The following is a 26,063-nucleotide window of genomic DNA, read 5'->3' on the forward strand; positions in this document are numbered from 1 at the left end:
TGTGTGCAGTAACCCCGGGTGGCCGGGTGGTGTCCCTGCCCGCGGCGTTGTGTAACCGGGCTGGGATTGGACACACCGCGGTTACACAACGTGGGGAGCACGGCCGCTTATAAAAGTGCTCCCAGGGAATGGCTCCATCCTTCCCGGCCGCGCCTCCCTCTGCTCCCCGAGCTGGGAACGCTGCGGGCACCTCTCCACGACTTGGGTTCTGAGGTAAGACCTTGGAACTCACAGAACGGCAGAAATTCAGCTGCTGTAGTGTCAGCGTTATTAATCTGAAAAACCTGAGCTTGTCGGTTTTAGTAACTTAAGTCTTCAAATCTTTAAGATGCTGAAATGTTTCGTTTTAAAGTGTTTATCGCTGTCTCCTTTTAAAATGTTTATCACTGGAAACGCAGAGTCAAAAGTGTTTCCCCTCTGTCCTGTTTACATGTAAACTTCTCCTTCCTTTTAACTTTTAAAATGGGAAAAATTTATGTGAGGTTTATGTAGTAAAAGGGAGATTTTAAGAAAGCTTGAGCACAGAAGTGCAACCTCTTGGTTAGTTTTTGGAAGTTCACTGAATTCCAAATCTTACTAAGTGACGTTAAATGGAAGTGAAATATTTATTTCTGGAGAAGCCTAATAGATAATCAGTGTAAAACTTTCCCAGTGTGTGACCAGCTGCTGGGTTTGTGTTGCTCACTGCACTCAGTTCTCTTTCAGGAGTGAGGATCTGGTTCAAAAGTAACTGTAGAAATCAGCCTTTGGGAAGGAGCTGCATACCCAGAGTTGAAAAAGTTGGCACATGACCCCGATTTGCTTAATAAATGGAATTTTTCCTAGATGAGTCTCTAACTTCACCTTTGTTTTAATGTGATTAAAGTCTTGGAAAGAAGGGAGCTTTCATCAAAGTGCCAAGTGCAAGTACAAAGCGAGCTGAGAAAGGACCCAGTGTGTGCTCAGGTTGCTTTGAGGGCCATGAAGGAGCTTAACGAGCTGTGTATTAATATCCACAATAACGGGGAGGTATCGGAATGCTCAGGTTATTAATTCTCCCCAGGGACACTGTGAGGACTCCATACCATTATAAATCAGATTAATGTGCCATACACTGTGCTGGGCTCCAGGTAGGACTGTAGAGTTTTGTAAGGAACAGTGATACAGGATTTCATTCTTATTCCCCATGAGTGTCGTTGCCACCCAGAGAACTCTGCAGGTGTCAGTTCAGAGCAGTCACTTGATAACAGGCTCTAAAATCGTTGTGTCCTAGATTTTCCTTGCACTTCTTTGGAATTTATCTCAGTGCTTCAGCTGTGTCCTGCTTTCATGGTCAGACCTTCTTCTCTGACCATGCAGAGCAGTGATGGGATCTCATCCTGGGGAGGGTGGCAAACACTGCACGGAAACTGGGCAAAGCTGCTGCCTTTTGGAGCAGTAAAATGGGAGTAATGGGGTGAAAGATGAGCAAGGAATAGCTTGGCCAACAGTGCTTTGACCAAACACACCTTCAGGTTGACCTACACTGGAAAAACTCATATTTCAGATATTTTAGTTTAGAATCACAGCCTAAATAAGCTCCTTTTTAATAATTTGGCTAACCAAATTTGTAGTTTTTGAAAGCTGTGAGATCCTTTGTTAAACATCTCATTCAGCTGGATTTAAGTCCCCTTCTCAACCAGCTCATTCACTCAGGAAGTTAATGAGATTTAACTAATGTGCTTTAAATCAACGGAAAGGTTTGAGCTCGGCATAGCTTCCCTGCCTGTCTTTGTGCAGACTTGCCCTAATAATGTTGGTCAGTTATTAAGACACTGTTCTGGATGGCAGTCAAAATACCAACTACTTAAAAATTCATTAGTGCCTACAAAGAAAGAATATGTTTGTACTTTGAAGAGCTACTTTGAAGTGAAGTGAGAAACCAGCTCAGGACTGAAACTTCCTAATGTTCCCGTCAGCTCTTTTTAAAACATAAATTTAGCTTTTAAAACTTAAATGTTAGGAAGTTTGGGTGTATTTAGCAGTATTTTGTCTGCCTCTGCTGCAGGTAAGTGAGGTCTCTTTGGGTAGTTTTGCATTAAATGTGAAGCCTGCTGTCCTTTTTCAAGTGTGGCTGCAGTTCAGTGGAGGAGGGGAATCTTCTCTGGAGCTTCTGAGGATGTGGTGGCATCTCAGGGCAGTTTCAGGCCATGGGAAGGAATTCTGAGTGCAGGAGGCGCCTGGTGAAGACAAATCCCAAGTAATCCTGGGACCAAAAGGCTCAGTTTCAAACAGCCTGAGGGAAAACTCGATTTAAGACTAAAGCAGGAGGATGTTTTTTACATGTAGCAACAGAAGATTTAAGTGTGGGTTCTGGGCACCTTTTTTCAGGCCTTTGAGATGGTGAAAATCCCCCAGAAGGTGTAAAAACACCCTTTGGGCGCATCTACAGATCTGGACAGTGGGTGGGAGCTCCCAGGTGCTGTGTCCAGGTCCCAGTCTGGGATGTAGCTGTGAAGGAGTTGGAGTTGTGGTTGTGGTTCTGCAGACAGGGCTTTGATTGCATCCTCGAAGGACTTGTTGGGCTTTATGAGCCTCGACGATGAGAGGCTTGTGGAATTTTTTTAACCGGGGGCAACCTTTTTGCGTTGTAGGAATACATCCAGCAGCTCTTTGGACAGCTTTGAGTAGCAGAATTAGTGCTCTTTTGGTGGCTTGTAATTTGGTCATTAATACTTTAAACCCCCTTGCTTTGTTTCATGTGTAAAAATTTATAAAAAACAAGTTTCTCAGGCAGCTTTAATGTTAATTTATCTGTGCTGTAAGGTGGGAGGTGTGAACAGCTGTGCCAGGCTGGACAGGGAGAGGGGGAGCCTTGTTCCAAGGTTCTTCTGGTGTTAAAATAACATTAAAGTGAGGATCCAGATAAATCCAGTGCCTGGAGCTGGTGCACAGCAAGTAACAAAGAAGAGCCCGTTGTTTTTAATACCTTAATGGCACAAAATCAGTGCAGCAGTTTTGGGTGATGGTGTAACTACAGCCGGTGGCAATCTGGAGAAAGCTGTTATTCCATAATTAACTGGGAATTGCCTTGCCTTTGTGTGGAGTTGTGTGTCTGGCCAGGGGTAGCTGTACCCTGTGAGCAAACTTTGTCTAATTGGAGCCTCCACAACATTCCTTAATTGTCTGCTTTGGAGCACTCCTGTTTCCCTGATCTTTGGTACAGTGTGTTGGTGATGGAATTCCTTTCAGAGCTCCCCGATCTCTTGGCATCCATCCTGCCACTCCCTGCAGCCAAACACAGCTCCCTGGATACTCCCAGCCCTGCCCCTTCCCGTGTCCCAGGGATCCAGGCTGTTGGCAGCTCTGTCCCACAGCGTGGCGTTTCTCCATCGTTTGCAGAGCAGGATGAGCTGCTTGGCCTAAACACACGTTTTTAAACCAAACAAAGAAAATCTGGTGTGTTTGTTATTGGTTTCAGTTCTTCACAGCTCTGACACTGCAGGAACTGAGAGTTTGCTCTTAGTTGCAGTTTCCAGCCTGTCCTTCCCAGAAGGAGCTCCCCAGTGCTCCCAACCTGAGTGACTGAAGTGGGTTTTAAAGCTGGTTTTATCTTCTGCTGAGGCTTGGTACGTTTAACAATAAAATGCCCTGATGTGCAGGGAGTCCAAGTCCCTCTGCACATCTCTGCTGTGTGTCTGTTGCCAAAAATAGAATCTCAGACCTCGAGGATGCCTCGATTTGAGTTTGCCCTGAGTTTGTGGTGCCAAACGCTTGGAAGTGCCACAGGAGCTGGAGGAATTCCAGAGGCACCGCTGCAGTTCAGGTCACCCCAAGTGTGGCAACTTCTGGCTGAGCATCATCTCTCCCTGCAGGGGAAAGGCAGTGCTGTTCACATGAGTCTGACGGCTAATTAAAATAATAAATTGATGATTGTAATTAAGCAGTGACCTTAATTTGATTCTAATCTCCTTAGTGTGTGCAACAGCCAGAGCTCTCCTGGCTCCCCAGCCATCTGTGACGGCCAAGGAGGGCCTGGTTGGATCTGCCATGGCTCCTTCCCAGGCCGGTGGGATGTGGGACATTCCCACCAGGGTGCTCCTGGCAGCTTTTCCAGCAGGGCACTGCAAAGGATGGGCTGTTCCATCGCCAGCTGGTTTTGTAACCACACTTGTTGTGCTCCCTGTACCAACATTTCCCTTGTGCAGCACTGAAGGGCCACCAAATGCAGGACAGTTCCTGGTTTTCCACAGCTGAGGTGGATAGAGAGGCCCACAGGTGCTGGCTGGGGACCAGGGAAGGGATTGTCCCCCTGTGCTGGCACTGCTGGGACCACACCTCCAGGGCTGTGTCCAGGGCTGGGCCCTCAGACAAGAGAGATACTGAGGGGCTGGAGCGTGTCCAGGGAAGGGAACGGAGCTGGGAAGGGGCTGGAGCAGCAGGAGCAGCTGAGGGAGCTGGGGGGGCTCAGCCTGGAGAAAAGGAGGCTCAGGGGGGACCTTCTGGCTCTGCAACTCCCTGACAGGAGGGGGGAGCCGAGGGGGGGTGTCAGGCTCTGCTCCCAGGGAACAAGGGACAGGAGGAGAGGGAACGGCCTCAGGCTGTGCCAGGGGAGGGTCAGGTCGGACATGAGAAGGAATTTCTTGCTGGAAAGGGTGATCAGGCATTGGAAGGGGCTGCCCAGGGAGGTGGTGGAATCACCATCCCTGGAGGTGTTCAGAGCACTCAGTGGAGATAAGTCACAGGTTGGACTTGATGATCTTGGAGAACTTTTCCGACCTCAGTGATTCTGTGGTTAAGTAGTTCCAACTGTTTGACACGTGAACCGTGTGCAGAGGAGGGAACACACTTTCAGAGTAGCTGGGGCTCTCCTTTTAACCTTTTCACCAGCTTTTACTCCTGACTGACACCTGCAGCACAACTTGGTGTTTGAGGGAAAGAACCCATGAGGTACCCAAATCCCACTTGTTTGCAGACAGTAAAACATTTGTGGCTGTGCAGCAGCTCCTGTCTGCAGCTGTGGCTTCAGGGGACCTGGTGCCAGCTCTGAACCACTGTGGCCCCAGCACACAGAGCTCTGAGCGAGGCTGCTCGAGTTGTGCTCAGATGTTGTGCCCGTTGTTCGTCCTTATCTGCTGGGTTTGTGTTGAGTCAGCAACCTCCTGGCCTTTCAAACAGCTGCTCAAATCCACCTGGAAAGTCTGAAGTATTTTGGTGGACACTGTGTGGAGAGCCTCGGTCCACTTGGAATTGGAAAGACCCTCATGGTTTTAGAAGGTTTTTGGTTTGAGTTTGGCAAAGAAGGAAATACATAAAGCTGCTTTTTGGTAACAATACCTGCATCATCCTGACACCTTGGAAAACCAGGGATTTCAGGGTTGAAAGTCATGGAGGAGCCTGAGCTCCAGGCTGAGCTTCTTCCAAAGGGTTCATCCCTAGGTCTGCTTATTGCAGAGGAGCTTTACAGTATTGACATGTCCTGAGCCCAGCTCTGCTGCCCAGTGCCGGTGCTGCCAGGCCCACAGCACCTGGCAGAGTGTTGGCCCTTCTAAAGGATGTCTAAAAAAACCCAAACCAACCCAAACAGAGAGAAAAGCCCCAGCAACCTGCTGCTGCCCCAAGAATGTCACAGCCTGCAGGTCAGGGTGGTTTTTTGTTTTCCCCAGCCTTTGCTTTGCCAAGCTCTGGATTCAAATGTTAATGTTAAAGATCCTCACACAGCACTGTGGGGATGAACTGCTATCACAGCAGATCTGATTTAGGGAATATTTGTAGTGTGGTTCAGCCAAAACTTGTATCATATTCTGCTGCTTTTAAAGAAAACAGTGCACACAGGGAGAGGGTGTCTGTATTACAGTTGCCTCCTCCTTTGATGAGTTCATGACCAGTTCTCCTTTCCATGGTAATAAACCCTTTATTTGTATCAGGACCTTCTGTCCTGCCCAAGCTAAGCCTTGAATCTACTGAGATGAGTTTTCAGTTGATTTTTTTAGACAGACTCACCTGTGAGATAGAAAATTTTCGTGCAACCTGGCTTGGCACATAAGCAGATTTTCCTGTAGGAAAACCTTTGCTGTGCTCTCCAGTGGATGCTTTTGTTTGTAACAGAGGTTCCAGAGCAGAAACTCAGAGGCAGAAGGTGCAGCAAGGAAAAATATGTTCAATTACAGCCTTGTACATCTGCATCTCTGATGGGCTTCATCTTTCTTTCTTTCTGTGGACTTAGAAATGCATTGTAACTTGTTCAAACAAAATAGGAGCAACCTTGGTAAAAGGGAAAACTGGTGTCAGTAGAGTCATGGAAATGAAAAAAGGATGATGTTGTGTCAGCCCAGGCACTGCCACCGCTCTGTGTTCCCTCCTGATGGCCCCAAACCTGGAAGGAGGTTTGTGCTGGAGAAAAGGCACAAAGTGTTAAAGATGCAGAGGAGCCTTTCCCTGCCCAGAAGGGTTTTCCTTGTGAACTTGCATCTGGACTATCCCCTGCTCTTAGTCTAAATCCTAATCTTATCTTCAGCCCTGTAAACCCTGGCAGCTTTTGGCCTTACTGAGTTAATCACACTGGAGGTAGTTTGGTTCAGAAAGGTGAAAATTAATCAGTGTCCTGATTTCACTTCCAACCTTTCCATTCGATCCAGGCTGCAGATAATTCATTTTACAGTGTGTACCTGCCTGATTCCAACAGGATGAGGTTCACCAAGGCCAAGTGCCGGGTCCTGCCTTTTGGCCACAACAACCCCTGGGGACAGAGTGGCTGGAGAGCAGCCAGGCAGGGAGGGAGCTGGGAGTGGGGATGGACAGGGAGCTGAACAGGAGCCAGAGTGTGCCCAGGGGGACAAGAGGCCAATGGATCCTGGCCTGGCTCAGGAACAGGGTGGCCAACAGGGCCAGGGAAGTGATTCTGCCCCTGGACTCAGCACTGGTGAGGCCACCCCTGGAGTGCTGTGTCCAGTTCTGGGCCCTCAGCTCAGGAAGGACATGGAGGGGCTGGAGCAGGTCCAGAGAAGGGCAACAAGGCTGGGGAAGGGACTGGAGCACAAGTGCTGTGAGGAGAGGCTGAGGGAGCTGGGGGGGCTCAGCCTGGAGAAGAGGAGGCTCAGGGGAGACCTCCTCACTCTCTGCAACTCCCTGACAGGAGGGGGGAGCCAGGGGGGGTTGGTCTCTTTTCCCACCCAACCATCAGCAAGACAAGAGGGCTGGGTCTTCAGCTGTGCCAGGGGAGGGTTAGGTTGGAGATTAGGAAGAATTTCTTTGCAGAGAGGGTGCTCAGCCATTGGAATGGGCTGCCCAGGGAAGGGGTGGATTCTCCATCCCTGGAGGTTTCTAAGAACAGACTGGATGTGGCATCAGTGCCATGGGCTGGGAACCACGGCGGGGTTGGATCAAGGGTTGGACTTGATCTCAGAGGTCCCTTCCAACTCAGCTGATTCTGTGATTCTATGATTATGAATGAGTTTTATCTCTTTTTCCATGACTTTTCAGCTTCTGAGAATTGGTTTTGCTACAGAGGCTATAAAAATGTCTGAGTCATGTGTAGCTGAGGTAGGTTGGTGGGACACAAGGGCTGATAAGGAAGGATATCTCAGATGACCTCATCTGCTGCCTCTTGATTTCTGTTTCCCTTTGACACTCCTGATCACTGAATAAAAGTATTACAAAAATCTGATTATCATCTGTGCCATTAAGTACAAGTTTAATTGCTGAGCAGAAGCAAGGAGAGTTGAGAAATTTGTTCTCCTGGTTTTTCTTGGAGCACCCACGTGACACACACGTGTACACACACACTCCCCTCTGCAGGAAAAGCAGCAATTGTTTGTAAATTTGGAGTTGCTTGATTGGGAACCTTCATCTAAACGCTGGTTTAGCTGTTGTGTATCAGCTCTCAACAATTAGTACAAGGCAAGCCTTGCTGCTCTCCTGGGGGAATTCTCAGGGCCGGTTCCTGAGGCAGATCCCAGCCTGGAGGAGATGGCAGTGCTGCTGGTTTGCAGTGCACAGTAAAATGGGATTATAGGGTCTTTTCTCTTTTATCAGTGGAGATGCTGGTTAATGCCAAGTAAGCAGCTTATGGTGCCAGAGGACCTGAAACCACATCTCGTGACTGGCAGGTTTCCTCACTCTGGGGTTTTCTTGGCCTGGGGCCTTGGTTAGGGAGGTGTCCTGCTGCCTTTTCCCTTTCCCTTCCCAATCCCACCTGATAAAGCTGCCAGACTAAACCTTGCCTGTCTCCATCGCTGATTTTCTTGGAGAATAAAATAAGTCAACATGGACAGAAAAAGGCAAAGTCTTTTGTTCTTTTGTGCTTGGAAAAAACCCCCTCGTGGCTCCACAGTAAAAGCAAACAAAACCCCTCCAGAAATCCCAGCCCAGATCCCCCAGTGCCCCCAAACCCTTAACCAGGACCTGTCTCTTTTCCACCCTGAGCTGCACTTTGAAGAGGAAATCTGTGGTCATTGTAAAAATGGTCATTGTAAAAATGGGAATGACCGTTTTCTCCAGAGTAACAAGACAGTGAGTATTCAAACCAGTTCAGTTTTAAGTCTAAGTGAGAAGTAATTAATTATGCTACTTAATATTTACTTTAATAAACAAGTTTTAACCCTTATTTGCAGACACTACCTTTCATCCCATCTTGATTTAATTAAGGCTTTGAGGCTGTCCTGGTGCCCAAATAGTCTTTCTTGTGTAGGTATATTTTCTCTCCAGAGAAGTTACATTGCTTTGAAAGATTAACATCTCTTTCACCTCAAGTAACCAGAATTTTCTAGCAAATGGGCAATTAACAGCTATTAAGATGTTCTAAAATACCACTGTTGGAAGAGTCTTTGTCAGGTTTAGTTATTATTGCAATTACAGTAGACAGGAGCTGCTGGCATTTCCTGAGCAGCATTTGAAAGGGAAACTTAAGGAAAAAACCCAAACCCTACTTTTTTTTCTTTCTAATATAAACCAAACTGTGTTTTTGAGTGTCCATCAGCTGCATTTCCACCTCTGTTGATTTACTTGAACATGTCATTACCTTACTTTTGAAGTAACCCCTCTGTGCAGTGGGTTTTGCTGCTTCAATGTGCTTCTTGCTGCAGAAAATTCCACTTTCTGTGGTTTTTAAAAGGCCATTGTTCAGGTTCTGTCTTGTACTTTCACCTGTATCTGAGCTGTTTTCACCCACAGGTGTTTGTGGCTTCATTTTCTGTTTGAGGCTCAGGAACCCCAGGCTGCAAAACTTGCTTTGCTGCAGAATTTTCTGTGCTGTCCTGCAGGAAGTTTATGTTTAAATCCGTTAAATGCTATTCTTTAGTCCTGGAAATGGCAAATGTGTGGATGATGATGGGCAGGGAGGGCTAATTTAAGGAGCAAATGGGGGAAAACTGTACTGTAGTGACCCATCTGGGAAAACAAAAAGGGAACTGGTGGGCTGTAAGATCTTCCTGTTCCTGTGCCAAAAGAGTAGTGAAACTCATTAAAATGCACCAGTTTATCCTGAAGCTGTTGCTTCAACATCATCAGGCAGATGACTTGGAACATCCCTCCAACAACTGGGATAATTTTGGGGGGGATGTTCAGCAGAAAGAGCTGTTTCTGTCTGAATTAGACTCACTGAAAGGCAGGTCCTTCACTGTCCATCTGGTCTGAGCTTCCTGGATTCTTTTATTTACTAATGAGTTATTTTCAGAAGAAGGATTCAGTTACACAGAGGTAACTGCAAGTTTACACTCCTTGAGGAAGCCCAAGTCCTGTCTGCAGTGGGTGTTGAGCTGTTCTACTCTGCTCCTTACCTGGAGTACAGGTGTACTTTGTTCCCAAAAAATTCCATGGAAATGGCTGTGAAATGGGAAAAAACCCAAAGGTTTCAATTTGCTACTAATGATTGAAGATCACAAGAGAAGAATGAGAAAATAATCACAGTATTCCTATCCTGAAAGAATTTGAAATACCTTCAGCTTTATATTTAAATGATAGTCTGTTAATTATTGGGGAGGATTGATGAGAGCTGGTGAGTCATGAGCATGAAAGGGAGCCCAGGCTGTGGGGTGGTGTGAATGTACACAGATCTTAAGGAATAAAAATATCCTTCTTCAGTTCCAGGAGCCATTGATGCCAACGACACCCTGATGTCCCAGCTGGATTACTGAGAACTCTGGTGATTCCTGGAGGTGCTGCTGTTCACATAAGGAATTGTCCTCAGTCCCTGGCCTCTCATCCCAGCAGCATCTGTTTGGGTGCTGAATGCAAGTCCTGGACATTCTGGAAACGATGGGGATTGGCAAAAACACCACCTCGAAGTCGGTGGAGGCGGGAGGCTCCACAGAGGGCAAATACGAGGATGAATCCAAACATCCCGCCTTCTTCACCCTGCCTGTGAGTACCACATTGCAGCTCCACGGAGTCAGGCTCAGTGTGAATCAGGCCATAACGTTCTAATCATGTTGTACAAACCCCTCCTTGCCACAAGCAGTTGGTAACAAACCTCTTTTGCCACTGGATGGTGTTTACACGGAAACACGGCCGATACCGAGTGTGGGTGTTCCCTGTGTGCTCCCCAGCTGGGAGCTCCCAGGACAGGCAGCACCCCAGGCACTGCAGGACTGCAGCAGTTACCTGTCCTCCTGCAGCACGAGCACGAGCCCCTGGTATGGAATCATGGAATCATTAAGGTTGGAAAACACCTCCAAGATCATCAAGCCCGACCTTTAACCAAATCCCACCACATATGTCACGAAGTCTGCTTGATTTCTGAACACCTTGAGGGATGGGGATTGCACCCCTGCCCTGGGCAGCCTGTTCCAGTGTTTAAACACTCTTTCAGTGAAGAAATTTTCCATGATATCCAACCTGACCCTCCCCTGGCACAGCCTGAGGCCGTTCCCTCTCCTCCTGTCCCTTGTTCCCTGGGAGCAGAGACTGACTCCCCCCTGGCTCCCCCCTCCTGTCAGGGAGTTGCAGAGCCAGAAGGTCCCCCCCGAGCCTCCTTTTCTCCAGGCTGAGCCCCCCCAGCTCCCTCAGCTGCTCCTGCTGCTCCAGCCCCTTCCCAGCTCCATTCCCTTCCCTGGACACGCTCCAGCCCCTCAGTGTCTCTCTTGTTGAGGGCCCAGCCCTGGACACAGCCCTGGAGGTGCCCCGGCAGTGCCAGCACAGGGACGGGCCCTGCCCTGGGGCTGTGACACCCCATGGCTGGGACAGCCCAGGGGCCATTGACCTCCTGCCCCCTGGGCACCCCTGGGGTCACGTTCAGCCCCGTCAACCAGCATGTCCTGAGTTGCTCAACTGAGTAAAAGACAACAGTGAGGAAACATTTGCTTCTCTTCTTCTGCTTACTCAGATGTTCTGTTGGAGAACTCTTCCAACCAATCTGCTGCTGGTTCCCCCCACCCCCAGCTGGCACTGCACAGGCTTTCAGGAGCTCTCTGTGATGTCTTTCAGGAGCTGTGTGTGATGTCTTTGAGGAGCTCCATGTGATGTCTTTCAAGCCCCTTTCTCTCCCCAGACCTGCTGTTACAGAAATGATGACTTGCCGTGCTTGTCATGTTTTCTGACAATGTCAGAGGCAGATGGCAGGTACCAAGGGAGAAAACTGAGAGGCACGAGGTGTGATTGCAAAGACAGTGTTTATTTTGAGACCTTGTGTTTGCTATTTGTTGTGTTTTTAAGGTTGTGATAAACGGTGGAGCAACGTCCAGTGGTGACCAGGATACAGAAGACACGGAGTTGATGGCCATCTATACCACAGAAAATGGCATAGCAGAGAAGGTATGTGGTGGTTCCCTTGTAGGTGAGGACTCGTTCTTGCTGTCTCAGTTCATTCTTTGCCCACCCCAGTCCCACGTGGCTGTGATTTCCCATCTGAGCAGATGGTGCTGACTCCAGACTCATGTCATGCTTGGCCCCATGACTGCTCTGGTCACACACTGTGGTTGCAGAACACGGGGCATGACTCAGGGGATGGCAGCAATGAATGCTCTTTGACCTGGCACCAGAATTCATAATATGCAAGTTTTTGATTTCTTCATTCCCACTGGCCTTTTGTGTGGTTTCCCTGGGAAGGTCACTGTGCTGTGCTCATCAGTTGTTAACCTCCTCTGCATTTCTCCAGGGAGACTGGTGGTGCTGAGCACCTCTAAAAGTGGGATCTTTCCCACTCTCCCAATTTCTTCCAAGCTCCAGCCTCGTAAGATTAATTTTTCTAGTCCTTTTTCCAACTAGAGGCTGCTCATTATTATTGAGTGGCAGCTTTATGAATGAACTTGAGGTCATAAAAACCCTTGAACATTTTTCCTTAGGAAAACTATGACTCCCTATTCAGGGAGACCAGTTGAGGCCTCAAAGGACACCAGTTTGGTTGTGATTTTTCCAGCTTTTTACTCCATTCCATCATCCCCTAAGCCTGTTCAATAATAATCCTGCCAGCTGAGATGGTTTGAATCTGAGCTTTTATTTAAAATAAGGACGAGGATTATGGTAAATCTGAACAGCACTTTCTGAAATGTATACTCCAGCTGGCTTTGTGGTGAAGCCTTGTCTCTGAAAAGCCTCAACTTGACCTAATTTTTCAAGTGTCCCAAGTGAAACAAGACCAAAGCTCTCCTGATTCCAAGAAAGAGCATCTTGGTGCTCATCTGTGTGAGGCTGTAACTTGTCCTGGGGCAAGGATGATACCAAGGGATGCAGTGGGGGTTTTCCAACTCAGGCACCGAAATTCTCCTCTGAATTTCAAATTTAAAATACCCCTAAATAGATGATTCTCCAGAGGTCTTTTAGTGGTGCATTTCAGAAGAATGTTACGAACACCCGCGTGTCTCAAACACGTCTCTGTGACCGTCGTGGTCATGCTGATCTTCAGTGGACAGATTTTGGCAACTGTTCACCTGCATGTCTGATGGCTGATATTTGGAGCGTGCTTGGACTGGAGTGGAGAGAGACAATCTGATAAAGCCCTGAGCAAAAGGTGTTTGGGTGAAATTGTGCAACCAAGATAAGCGATCTCCAGACACCAAACCGTGTCTTCATGGCCTGGTTTGACCAAATGCCTGTTTTTTCTGCTGTCCAGTTGATCCATGTGATCAGAACTGTAAATGATGGGGAATAATTCACCTCAGAGAGACCCATGAGCTTTTGAGCAACCAAATCTACTTGACTTAAAGCTTTGTTGTGGTCACAGGGAATGAACAGGGTGGAGGGGCCCTGGCACAGGTTGCCCAGAGAAGCTGTGGCTGCCCCATCCCTGGAAGTGTCCAAGGCCAGGTTGGACGGGGCTTGGAGCAACCTGGGCTAGTGGAAGGTGTCCCTGCCCATGGCAGGGGGTGGGATGAGATGGGCTTTAAGGTCCCTTCCAACCCAAACCATTCCATGATTCTGTGATTCTATGTTTGATCTTGGCTTTCCTTTCTCTTGAGAGATCATTCCCTAACAAAAGACCTTTATAAAGGCCTTTTATATATTTATATATTATAAAAATATATATTTATATTTTTTATATATTTTATAATTTAGCAAAGAGGCCTGAAATGTCCTTAATCACTGGAGGGTGCCCAGTGCTCACATTGGCTCCCAGTATTTGTTAACTGAGATAGTAAACTGTGAGCCCAAATGAGAAATAAGTGTTGCTGCATCCCTGTAAAATAAACAATGTGATGTTGCTTAATGGAATCCTGGAATGGGTTGGGTTGGAAGGGACCTTAAAGCTCATCCAGTTCCACCCCCTGCCATGGGCAGGGACACCTTCCACTAGCCCAGGTTGCTCCGTTGTGGGTTCTTTATTGAAGGTATTTCTCCCAAGGGTTTGCTCCCCACACTTCATCAGTTTTCTCATCAGAGCCTTTGTCTTGCACTGCTGGGGTTTGTTTCTTTGCATTTTGCACTCGATTGTTGTGGGGTTTCTTCTTTCCCTCCAGCATTCTTTCTACAACTTTATCTGTCTCATCCCCAGTTTATACTTACCAGAAAAATGAAAAAAAAAAAAGCACAGCATGTTCCACCTTTGACCAGTTAAAAATAATTAAAGGAGGAATTAGCCTGTGATCAGTATCTTGCCCAGGGAGGTGCAGCTCATTCCCAGCAGTTCCCTTGGCACACTTGGCAAACACCAGCTCTGAGTCAGGGATAGACCAGCAGGCACATGCTGGAGAAGCCAAAGGGCCAGTGACTGCCCAGTGAGTTACTGGGATGGCCAGGCCTCACCTGAGTTCTGCAGTTCCTCATTGTTCAGGCTTGGTCTGCTCAGGGTTTGACCAAGGTGAGAGTTCCCTGTCCAAAGGGGTCTAAGTCTGGCTTTGGAAGGAATGAGGAGTATCCTGGTTGTTTTCTTTGTACAACCCCTTTACTGTGTAGACATTGCCATGACATTTATGCCTTGGAAATTGGAAGTTCTTTTGTTAGAAGACCTGTGAGCTTCACTTTCTAAAGGAGAGCTTGAGTTGGTTGGCACTTGTTTATCTGTACCCAGAGAGACCTTTCTCTGTGCCACAGAGCAGCTCCCTTGTGCCTGCTCCTGGTTTTTGTTCTTTGCGAGACTAATTTAGGAATAATGTAATCCCAAGTGGAAAGGTCTGAAAGGACTAACACCCTTGCTGTGTGTGCTGTGGCCTTCCTGGTAGAAATAGGCCATTGCTTCTGCTTTCTGCTGCCCAAAGAAGAGGGAGAATAGACTAAGACTGACTAAACTAGGACTGACTAGGGTAGGATAGACTAGAATAGGATGGACTAGAAGGGCGAGTGGAAAAGTTAAGGAATGCACTTGGTGCAACCTCATCAGTCCAGTGAAGAAAAATAAGTGTTTGGCACCAAGTGGAACACTGGGACAGCTTCTGGATACTGGTCTGGCCAAGCTGGAAAAGAGCCCAAAAGATGGGTTTTCCAAAGTCCAGAGTCACCAACCTGCACAAATCCCTGACTGGGTTTTAGACAACCTGGTGTCCCGCGTGGGAACAGCATGAACTTTGGCAGTCCCATTTCTGTCCATCCTTGGCAGGGTTGTGGAGGTTTCTCAGTGCAGGGTGGTGGGTGTTTCATCCATTCACTGTCCACAGCTGGTTCTCCTCAATCCCTGCTGCTCTTTGGGTGGCTCCAGCCAACCAGCACTGACGTGATTCCTGAAGCAAACAGTTTTTTCTGCTGGTGCTTCCCTGTTCGTCCCTCACGGGCAGATGGTGTAACATCCTCACTGCTCCCCTCAGAAAGTGTGTGGTGCCCTCTGGGTCACAATGTTGGATAAACACAGCAGGGCTGGTGAGCAAAGTCCTGCAGTGGAGCCTGTGGCCATGGAAAAGGGGAGGGAGGAGGCAATGGGACACATGGGGAGGTTCTTGGTGTGTAACTCAGCTTTTGGGCTCCTCAGGACAAGAAGGACATTGAGGACCAAGGGACTGGATTGGGGAAGGGTCTGGAGCAGCTGAGGGAGCTGGGGGGGCTCAGCCTGGAGAAAAGGAGGCTCAGGGGGGACCTTCTGGCTCTTTGACAGGAGGGGGGAGCCAGGGGGGAGTCGGGCTCTGCTCCCAGGGAACAAGGGACAGGAGGAGAGGGAACGGCCTCAGGCTGTGCCAGGGGATGTTCAGATTCGACAACAGGAGGAATTTCTTCAAGGAAGGGGTTGTTAAAGGTTGGAATGGGCTGCCCAGGGAAGTAGTGGAGTTGCCGTCCCTGGAAGCATTCCAAAAACATGCCGATGTGGCAGCTGGGGACATGGTGGAACGTGGTGCTGGTGATGGGTTGACGGTTAGATTTGATGACCTTAAATGTTTTACCAACCTTAACGATTCTATAGTTCAAATTCCTGATTTTTTCAGGATTTTTTTTCAGGATTTTTTAGAGAATTGGGTCAGGAGAGAAAAAATTCATGTTTCAGTTGATGAAAGAGTGTCAGTGGTGCTGCAAATTGACCCGATGAGTTGGGCTGGGAACAGTTTCCCTAATTCCTCAGTTTAGGACCTATACCCTGGTGAGAGGATTGCCTGGTGCTTAATGTGGTTTAAAAGACTTTTCTGAGATTAGTGTTCCTATATTTTACTTTTCCACTGCAGTACCCCCAACCTCTCCATAATCCTGTGGTCAGGAGAATTATCCCAGTGGCACTTGTTTTCCCAACAGAAAACTGAGGTGAGAGGGAAGGACCAGGAGGCAGTTTGGCTTCCCTGGCCTTGTACGTGATCCGCAGTGGAGGTTCCCTGAGTGTGACCTGTGGGTGTGTTGGGATTTCTGGAGAAGTGGAGACCATTTGAGGCAGTCACAGGTCTGGCAGAACTCCCAGTCTTGGTGTGAGGCAACTTCACGTGGGCTTGTTGTGTCCTGGTGTGGATTAGGGCAGAACAGTTCTTACATAAGGGGATTTTTGGTTTCTTGGTAATGATAAAACCTGATACTTCCTCCTGCTTTTACTGTTGTGTTGGGGCTTTGGAGCAGTGTGGTTTTGCTCTCAGGAATTCCCAAGCTGGAGAGTTGGAAGGAAATGATTCTCCGTAGTTCTGAAGGAGAAATGATGGAGCTGGATTTTGTTTTAGTGGAAAACCCCCAGGGATGTGGATGTGTGAATATATGTGGTCAGTTGTCTGTTGGCCCTCTGGGCATGTGGTGGGGCAGAGTGTGGTCTCACTGAAATTCCTGCAGGGATTTAAATTCCTAGGGGAAGTCTGACAGGAATTGGCTGGGGATGTGTTTGGTTATAATAATTAGCATTTTTCTTGACTGCTTGAATGTGGGGTGGAAGCAAAAATAATAAATCCTTTGGCTAAAAAAGGTTAACCAAGATGGAATTGGGTAAGAATTACCATAATGAGGAATTTTTTTGTCTGTCATTTTGGTCTCTTATGCAAGGACAGAGCCCTTCTGCTTTGGGAGCAGCCACTGGTGGCTCTTCTACTTAGTTCCAATTCTTCCCTAATTCCTTTTTTTGTTTGGTTTTGTGGTTTTGGTTTGTTGGTTTTGGGTTTTTTTAATAGTCTTGTCATGATTATGCCATTTTTGGTCACCTTTTGGCTGCCAGATCAGTCCTGTGATAAATCAGCAATTATAAATAAGTCACTGTGTAAATAAGCAGGGGATGGCTGGCAGCAGGGAACACGCTCAGGGCAAATTCAGGAGCTGGAGCTGAGCTCGTCAGAGGTAAAAGGCTTTAAAAAGGTCACGTATCAGCATTGTTTGGGGGTGTTGGACCAGCCTTGGAGTGTGGGGAGTTGCCTGACAGTTCAGACTCACTTTGTTCGTGCAGAGCAATAACCTGCTGTGTCCTTTTTGCCCCCTGCCATCCCCAGAGCTCCCTGGCAGAGACCCTGGACAGCAGCGGCAGTTTGGACGCCCAGAGGACTGACATGATTTACACCATTGAGGATGTTCCTCCCTGGTACCTCTGCATATTTTTGGGGTTACAGGTATGTTCCAAACCAGGGGTTGATTCTCCCTCTGCACCTTCTGAAGCTTGTTTAGTATTTTCTGCCCGGTTCGTTGCATTTGTGTGTGTGATAATTTTATTCTTCGCCCTCTCGGGTGTTTGAAGAAGGTGTTAAGAGGCTTCTTCTGAAGCTGATCACACCCTGAGATCACTGTGTTGATAATGATCTGTTTTCTGCTCCTGCATTTGTGAGGTTCACTCAAATATTTAGTTTTACAAGCTGCTGTTAGTAAGTAAGTGAGGAAATGCTCAGCGATGACCTTTAGAAGTGACATTTGGCACTTCTGGAATTAAAGATGGAGAGGGATAATGGTTTAGTCCTGAAATATTGAATATTAAAGCTGCTACTCTAGTTACTTCAATTCTGAGTAGTTTTTTCAGCAAATACTCAGTGGAGACCTTGAGAAGTGACATTTTGCACTTCTGGAATTAAAGATAGAGAGAGACCATGGTTTAGTCCTGAAATTTTGAATATTAAAGCTGCTAGTAGTTATTTCAAGTCTTAAGAGCATCATTGTGGGCCTGTCTCGCTGGGAAGCAGAGCAGGAAACTTCTGTGTTCCTTGGAGAATCCTTGGAGTAAGAGCATGTGCTTCCTGCAGTGAGTAAGGCTGTAGTAGAGAGCTGGACCCTACTGCCAGCTCAGCCCCTCACTTGTGGGAAGCAGAACAGCTCCAGTTTCATCTCCTTCCTTTCTCCAATGGTAATAATATCTGTCCCACAGGAATGCTGGGAATTTGGTAATATCTGTAAAACACGTTAAGCTCTCCAAACAAATACATTCCAAAGCATCCTTTTTATTTCTGCCTTTCCTCAAGGACAGGCAGTTCTGGGGGAATTCTATTTTTACTTGCTTTGCTCAATGCAGTGAATTTGTTTGTTTGTTTGTTTTGCTTCATGTGGTTGGATTGAGAAGGAACCAAGGAGTGCCTGGTTCCTGGTCCCCGGGAGCTCCTTTGCATCCTGCTTTGTGTGTGCTCCGGGTTCATTTGTGAGCAGAGGGTTTTTCACATGGGTGCAAGTGAATGCAGCTATTCCTGTGCTTTTCTCTGTTTCCAGCACAGTTACCTGGATACCTCCTGCTCAAGAGCAGCAGCCCTGCAGCTATTTAAATAACCTGGGTTATGCTACAAAACCAGGGATCATTAGCAACTGGGGGAGAATATTTGAAGAAATATTTGAAGAAAAGCTTAGGACCAGGAAGAGATCCTGGGTGGAAATTCAAAATATGCAAAGCAAGAGAAAAGATGGTGATAACTGAATTTATTTTTGAGCAGTGGGTGCAGAATTAACCGAGCTTTTGCCTCTGGCAGCACTACCTGACGTGCTTCAGCGGGACGATCGCCGTGCCCTTCCTGCTGGCCGATGCCATGTGTGTGGGCTTTGACCAGTGGGCCACCAGCCAGTTGATTGGGACCATTTTCTTCTGTGTGGGCATCACCACGTTGTTACAAACAACCTTTGGCTGCAGGTGAGGTCTGGGGCTTGCTGGGGTGGTGGTAAGGCCAGGCACATCTTGAGGTTTCCAAGATCCGAGAGGGAGGGGATGTGTTTTCAAAGGATAAACATGAGACACAGGATAGGTCAGATACAGGGCAGGCTTTAGAAAGCTGCTCCCAAAAAAAGGTGGATCTGAAATAACAAAGGGCATTCCAAGGGTAAGAAAATACAGCAGGGAAACAGGAGAAGGAGGAGGGAAACTCATGAGAACAGAGAAGGCAGAGGTGTTTCTGGGGAAAAGGAAAAATTCATACACCGTGGTAAAGAGCAACTAATTTGGGTGTTATTATATATTTGTTATTTGTTTCTTGAATGATATTTTATTCTTTCTAGTATTAAGGTGGTTGTGACCAGTCCTGCACCAAATTACATCCTTGATCCTGTAAAGGACTTGGCAAATTAAAAAGATGGGGAGAGATGATGAGGGTAACATGTAATTCTCTGAACTGAGTCTCTGTTACCTTCCAGTGCACCAGATAATTTGGTTTTATTTGTTAGTTGCTCTGAGTTGCAGGTCATGATCATGCCTGGAGTTAGGAGTACCCACACACAAAGGTGTAGCTTTCCAGGGATGCCTTTACCTCTCCTTAGGAGGAAACAAGAGCCCACTTGGCAAATACTTGGATAAATCTGGTGTTGGCAGGGACAGGATGTTGTAAGTTTTATTAACATGAAGATAAATCTCCTTTAAAAACCTGTGTTCCACAGTGATCACTGCAGAGATGTTCGATGTGTTTATTTAAACTTTGGGAATAACTAAAACCTGTGGAGTTACTTCTGCATGTTATTCAAGAGGATAAACCAAGAGTGATAAGGAAAACCAGAACCAAAGTGCATATTTAAGAGGATTCCCTCAGATGCTTCCCTGAATGACTCACGGGCCATTTAGTTCCATTTCAGAACACTTTTCTATTTTCCAACAGCAAGTGGCCAAACACCTCCCACATTTTCCCAGATTTATCTGAGAACCAGGATTTTTGGGTGTCAGAGGTGTCTCAGGGGGTGCAGAAACCAAGCCTGTGGTAGACCAGCTTTTCATCTAAAAATTTGCCAAATATTTTGGGTTTTCCAGTGCAGTCTTTGATTGCTATTTTAGTTAACTTTGATTTGCTGTCTGTTCTTTTTCCTTAAAAAAACCCCAACCTTCCCTATGTTTTTTTTATATCTTACTCAACTCAGGAGATCACTCCTCTATTTTGAGTAAAAAGTTTGTTCTGATGACAAAACAACATAGTGAAAATTGTTGAAATTGGAGAAAATTTTCTTTCCCCAATATATTTTCTTTAAGTCAAGACTCCCCAGAGTTAACAGTGGTATTTTCAGCCCAACTGGCTCTTTGTGCTGTGACCACAAACCCTCCAGCAGCTCTCCTGGAGGAGCATAGTTGTCCCCCTTGCTGGTCTGAATTTCCCTTTCCATGGGAGTGATGGATTTTCCTCCCATCTTCGATTTGTCCTTTTTTTTTTTTTTAGGGAATGGAGGGATTGTGGGCCCAGGCAGGAATTGGATTGTGAGATTTAATTGTTCAGCTTTGAGTGTTTCCTCCTTGGATTTCTTGAAGTTTGAAACCTTCCAGTTGTGTTGGAAGTGCAAAGTTGTGGATGGGGATGAGCTCAGAGGGGGGCTTTGTTTTCCTCAACCCCTACTAGCTTTCCTCCTCTGCCTCAGATTTATCAGAAAAGCTTAATTTTCATGTTTCCTGAGACTTTATCTCCTCACATTTGTCATATTTCAGTTTTTTTCCCCCTAACTAATTTTGGCTCTTTATTACTTACCACGACTTTATTTTATTTTTAATTTCTTTTTCTCTATTTTATTTTTAAAAAATTATTAATTTAATTTTATTTTTAATTCCTTTATTACTTAATGAGTTATTTTGGGCTCTTTCAGAAATAAAAGGACTAAACTGATGGTCCCATCATATTGAAATTCTCTGTTCCTTGTGTATAATCCCACCCCTGCCCTCCATCTGCTGGGATTTTCCCCTTTTCAGTGGCTCCCACTTGCACTGGAGTTACATTTTTTTATATACTTGAAGGCAATTGTGTTTGGGCCTTAAAATAACTTGTATTTAAGGAGAAAATCTCCACGCTTGGCTGTTTTATAACTATTTACCACGTGGTTGGGGGTTTATGTAAGGCTGGGAATGGGATATAGCAGCAAAGGCCTTTAAATGAGATTTTAAAGTATTCATTGGCAAGTCTGTCAACTGCAAAGTATTTCAGCAAATAAAGGTTTCAAAAGGTCAAATTCCATGGTTGAAAGGTCCTTACAGAAGGATTTAGCTCAGTTATGAGGCAGAGTTGTGGTCAGTTTGGTACCCAGACTGCTTTTAGGAATTCCAGCTATTCCCAGGTTGTGGGGTGAGCCAGGAGCCTTGGCAGGGATCGAGGGCAATTAGTGACTGAGACAATCAAACCCAGCTTTAATCTGCCTCAGATTTCAGGGTTGTTGCTGTGCCCATCACTGTCTGAGCTTTCCTGCATCCGTGGGACATGTTGGGAAAATGAGACGTTTCCAGATGACTTTAAGTGCATAAACCCCTCCGTCCTCACAGGAGCTGCTGCCAGAACTGAGCAACTTGAGCATTTAGTCATGAAATTAAAACGATGGCCCAGTCAAGCTTTAGGACTTTAAGCTTTTGGGGCTTTAGCTGACTAGCAGTGGGTGCCTGGCTTAACATCCATAAGTCACATTCCAGACTGGAGCTGTCTCTTCAGAAAGAGATGGATCTTGGTTGGCTGATTTTGAGGAATAAGGGTAAAAAATAAAAAAATAAAATAAAATACCTTTTTTTTTTTTTTTTCCCCTGCTTAGGGAAAAAAACCACTATTTTGAGTCTGCTGGTCCTTTTGGAACTGTGTCATGTAAAGGTTAAACAGGACGTGCTGAGATCTGATTATTCAGGATATTTAATGTGATCCAGAACAATCTGGACCCAGGTCTCAGTACAGCTGAGTTCATCACTGGAGAATGTGTTTGCAAACTGTATTTACAAGATCTCTGGAGGTACAGAGGGCTGTGTAGGTGGGATGGAGCAGTAACAGCTTGTCTCAGGTGTTGCAGATCTTGCCATGGGCACTAGCAGCTCAGTTTGCTTAATGAACCTGCAAAATAAGGTGAATCATTCACTGAGCTGCCAACCATGTCTTTCTTCCCAGAGATAAAACTGGGATTTGTGCTTGGAGAGACTCCCAGGGGGAATTGCATCCAGTCAGCCATGCTTGGATGGCTCATGAGTTGTATGAAGTTGGAGTTCCTGATGCAGTTTTCGGTTTTTAGGGTGCCCAAGGCCCAAAGTGCTTCCCAGTGGTGCTCCAACTCCTGCCTGTAAACTTAACTGTTAGTAACATGCTTCTGGTTTGATCTTTTTTGTGTTCAGTGTGTAGAGGATTTTTTCCACGTATTTTTTCTCCTTTGAGCCTTTTCTGGTCTTCGTGTGATTCTGCTGCAGTTCTGTCTCCTCTCCTGGTGTTTGCCCTCCCTCCAGGAGCTTCACTGTGGCTTAAAAGCCATAACATGGAGCAGCTCAGGGGCAATAACCATGTGTTCCACTTTGAGATCTGCTATTAAAGGGAATCTTATTGCAGTTACTGTCAGTATTTATAGAATAGTTCAAAGTGAACCTTGTCTGTAGTTAAGTAACATCTGCATATTTGTGTCACACGACCTGCAGTGAGGTCAGCAAACACGTAGTTGATGCTGGTAGATGCTCTTTCGATCTTAAATCTTTTGGGAAGTATAAACACCAATGCTAAGAATGTCATCTTGAAATTCTTGCAGTGTTTGTATTTATTGGTGGTAAGCACCTGGAACATCTAATCTGCTTTTATCAACCTCGCAGTTATTTACACACTTCAGAATGAATGTTTGAGTGACTGTGCTTGCAGTCATGCAGAGGGGAGGCACTGAGCCTGCAGGCTGCCCCTGCAGAGGGCTTGAGAGCTGTGGTGGGCTGGGAAAAGCTGCCTGTTCAGCAGTCTGTGTGGTGGTTACCCCAGAGGGTGCATCTGGATCCCTGAGCTCTGAGTCAAAACCTGACATCACCCCCTGGTGCCTGGAATGACCCGGTGCAGATTGGTTAAGAACTTGGTGTGGGTGGTGTTGGCCCTTTGGCTTGGGGAGTCTGTGAGTATTTCACTGGCTGGGTTTGTTTGATGAGGAATTCTCCCATTTCACACTTTCCTGACTCGCTGAGGGTTTGAGTCTCAGTGCCCACCCTCCTGCCACGGTGCTGGGGCACCACCGAATGTCACCATCTCTCCTTTCCCTCCAACAGGTTACCCCTGTTCCAAGCCAGTGCTTTTGCATTCTTAGCACCTGCCAGAGCAATACTCTCTCTGGAGAAGTGGAAATGTAATAACACAGGTAATTGTCGTTTGTGCTTGTTCAGGGTGAAGTGACGAATGGCCCAGATCACTTAAAGTGCAACAGCCAAACCTTCTGAGGGGGAAACTGGAAGGCAAGAGGAAAAGTCTCTCCTTTTACGGTGTTAATCTTTGTGCCTTAGAAAAAGATTCCTAAAAATGCCCTCGTGGAGTTCTATTTCTGGGGACTTTTTAATATTAAAAAAAATGTTGTCAAAAGAAATCCAACAGTAGCACAAAGTAATTCTTCTGTTACATTTACATTCCGTAAATGTTCCTTCCCAATATTTGGAAATAGCAAGTTCAGTTGAATCCTTTGAAGTTGAGTAGGAGGAAGTTTGATGTTCAGCATCACCTCAAGACCAGGATTTTTCCCTGTTTAAGTCATACCTGACAGGTTTTGACAAGATTTGGGTGTTCATTTGAGCTCTTCCTTTGCTAATGTCATCATCCTGAAAGGTTTTAACTTCAGAGGGGAAATATGCAGTAAAGCTCATTGGGATGGGGTGTTAAAAACTGAAGTGGAAACTCCTCTGGCAGTTTTCTTTTTAATGGGGTGTGGTTATTCAGTAACAAGGCTGTGGGCAGTGGGAGGCAGCCCCATAGAGAATCAAGCTGCTTGTTTCTACCTAAAGTTCTTCCCAGGGCTCCTTTGGATTCTCTAATAATTTAATTTATATTATCTGTATGTTTAAGCATCTCTGTTGGTTCACATTCAAAATGTGCCAGTAACTGAATACACATCTTGTCGAAAGAAAATCCTGTCTGATAACCTTGGATGGCAAAGCCATTTTCCCACTACTCCAGCCTTTCCAAAAGAGCTTTGCTGCATCTTCCTCTTGGACCTTTTCACCTTCAAAAGATGCCAGTTGGGGTTGTTGCCATGGGTCAGTTCATTCAGTGAACCTAAATTGATGGAGCTGGAGCCTGTGATTCCAGTGTGCACTTGAGTAATTCTCCATTCATCTGTTTATTGGAGTGGGAAGGGAATCCCCAGTTGACCTTCCTTCCTGAAAGTTAGGATTTGTTCCCACTTTGGTGTGGTGGGTGGAATGAAGGGTTGGTTCTTGGGGAATGTGAGCCTGTTGCTACTTCACTCATAGCACTGCAGAGCTTGTTCTCCGTGTAAATCCAGGCTCCTTTGTCAGACCCAGCCTGAGGAGGGGTTTATTTTGTAGGAAATGATGGCAGGGTGGCTGAGGAATAAATAAATAAATGCCTGTGTTTTCTTGTCTCCTCTCTGTAAGATATAACAGTTACAAACAGGACAGCAGAGCTGCCGCACACTGAGCACATCTGGTACCCCCGGATCCGAGAGGTAATGTGGGAGTTGCCTTTAGCTGTCCCTCTGTCCAGTTCCAGTTAAGTTTCTCACCCAAACATCTGTGTGTCCTTGTCTTTAAGTTGGTAATTTCTTCTTTCACTGCGATTTCCATTTGAATATATCCCTTTACTCATCTCATGGAAGTCTTTCATCTTTCCAACCTGTTCGTACTGGACAGCAAATACCAGGAGTTAGTTACCACGTTCCAAAAGACGTGCAGTGAAATGCTCAAGTGAGATGAAAACTCTTCTTGTACCTCTGCTTTGTGCTCATTGGCAGCAGTTCAGCTGCTGCCAGACCTGCTGCCTGCTGGCCCTGTGCAGTGAGCTGGCCCCTGGAAGATGAACCCACAGTTTAGCAAAGCTGGGTCATCCCCAAGAGTTTTTAAGTTGGAGACTCTCCTGATAAGATGTTGATTCTCCCAAGAGACTTGCAGAGCTCCCCCAAAGTCCTTCTCCACTCTCAGCCCTGCAGGGCCCAGGATGAGGGTTGTACCACGCTGGAGTGGTAGATAGCCAGGTCCAAACGAGGGCGTGTGTCATGGAATTTATCTCCCATCCCGTTGCTTTGGGCTGCCAACTTTTTCTTAATTAAAAACAACCCCTCTCTCTTCCCCATGTTCAAACCATAGCTACATCCTGCCAAGAGCCCTGCAGCCAAGAGGGCTGACAGTCTCCTGAGACCACAACGCTGCTCTAATCCAGCTTCTAAGGAGCACTTGTGACCAATGCAGACACACTCTGCCCCTAGGAGCTTTAGGAGCATCACCTCGTGGCGCACCAACCCTTGCCGTTCGATCTGAGAGCTTAAAGGTTAGCCTGGACCCCAGGTCTCCTGTCTGACAGTGTGATGTGCTTTCCACACAGCTTCCAGACTGGCCCACTGGTCTGTTGTGTAATAGTTTTGTGGAGAAAAAAAACAAACCATAAGTGTTATGCTTAAGCAATAAGTCACTTAAACATAATGAGCTGTTTTATGACGAAAAATATGCTGAGTTCTTCTGTGTCACTGAATTCTTTTTAAGTGCAGTTTGTAATCCAGAGCAGAAAAAGAAACGCTTTGGCTTTGCCTGTCAGAGGGGACTGAGGTGGCTCTTTGCCCTTGTTGTGTGTTCAGATCCAAGGTGCCATCATCATGTCCTCCCTGATCGAGGTGGTGATCGGACTGCTCGGCCTGCCCGGGGCCCTCCTGCGCTACATCGGCCCCCTGACCATCACCCCCACCGTGGCCCTCATCGGCCTCTCCGGCTTCCAGGCTGCTGGGGAGAGAGCTGGCAAGCACTGGGGCATTGCCATGCTGTAAGTACTGCTGGGGGGTGCTCCTGGCTCAGGCCAGAGGGGCCCCGTTGGTGAGTTGTCATGTAGGAGTGTTGGGTGTCAGGGAAGCGCTGGGGTCGGCTCGGCTGCCAGAGGTTGCATTGCAGTGCTGCCAGCAGGGAGGGACACCAAAGGTGGCATTGCAGTGCTGCCAGCAGGGAGGGACACCAAAGGTGGCATTGCAGTGCTGCCAGCAGGGAGGGACACCAAAGGTGCCATCGC

The 26,063-nt window shown here is 46.7% G+C and overlaps 1 protein-coding gene across 2 annotated transcripts in view; it reads left to right on the forward strand.

Annotated features, from left to right (window-relative positions):
- SLC23A2 (solute carrier family 23 member 2) overlaps positions 1–26,063 on the forward strand; it is a 58,319-nt gene that overhangs the window by 14,982 nt on the left and 17,274 nt on the right. Inside the window, exons 1-8 of one of the 2 annotated variants that reach the window (XM_017839259.1) lie at positions 101–213; positions 10,039–10,317; positions 11,608–11,706; positions 17,199–17,315; positions 18,648–18,805; positions 23,114–23,202; positions 24,449–24,519; positions 25,642–25,823. In XM_017839259.1, coding sequence (XP_017694748.1) covers positions 10,186–10,317; positions 11,608–11,706; positions 17,199–17,315; positions 18,648–18,805; positions 23,114–23,202; positions 24,449–24,519; positions 25,642–25,823 — 848 coding nt within the window. In that variant the 5' untranslated portion in view covers positions 101–213; positions 10,039–10,185. Of the gene's footprint in view, positions 1–100; positions 214–10,038; positions 10,318–11,607; positions 11,707–17,198; positions 17,316–18,647; positions 18,806–23,113; positions 23,203–24,448; positions 24,520–25,641; positions 25,824–26,063 lie in introns of those variants that run through there. The other variant, XM_017839258.1, reaches the window with a different exon arrangement.

This window comes from Lepidothrix coronata, unplaced genomic scaffold (genome assembly GCF_001604755.1).
Source record: "Lepidothrix coronata isolate B3197 unplaced genomic scaffold, Lepidothrix_coronata-1.0 Scaffold393, whole genome shotgun sequence".
NCBI lineage: Eukaryota > Metazoa > Chordata > Aves > Passeriformes > Pipridae > Lepidothrix > Lepidothrix coronata.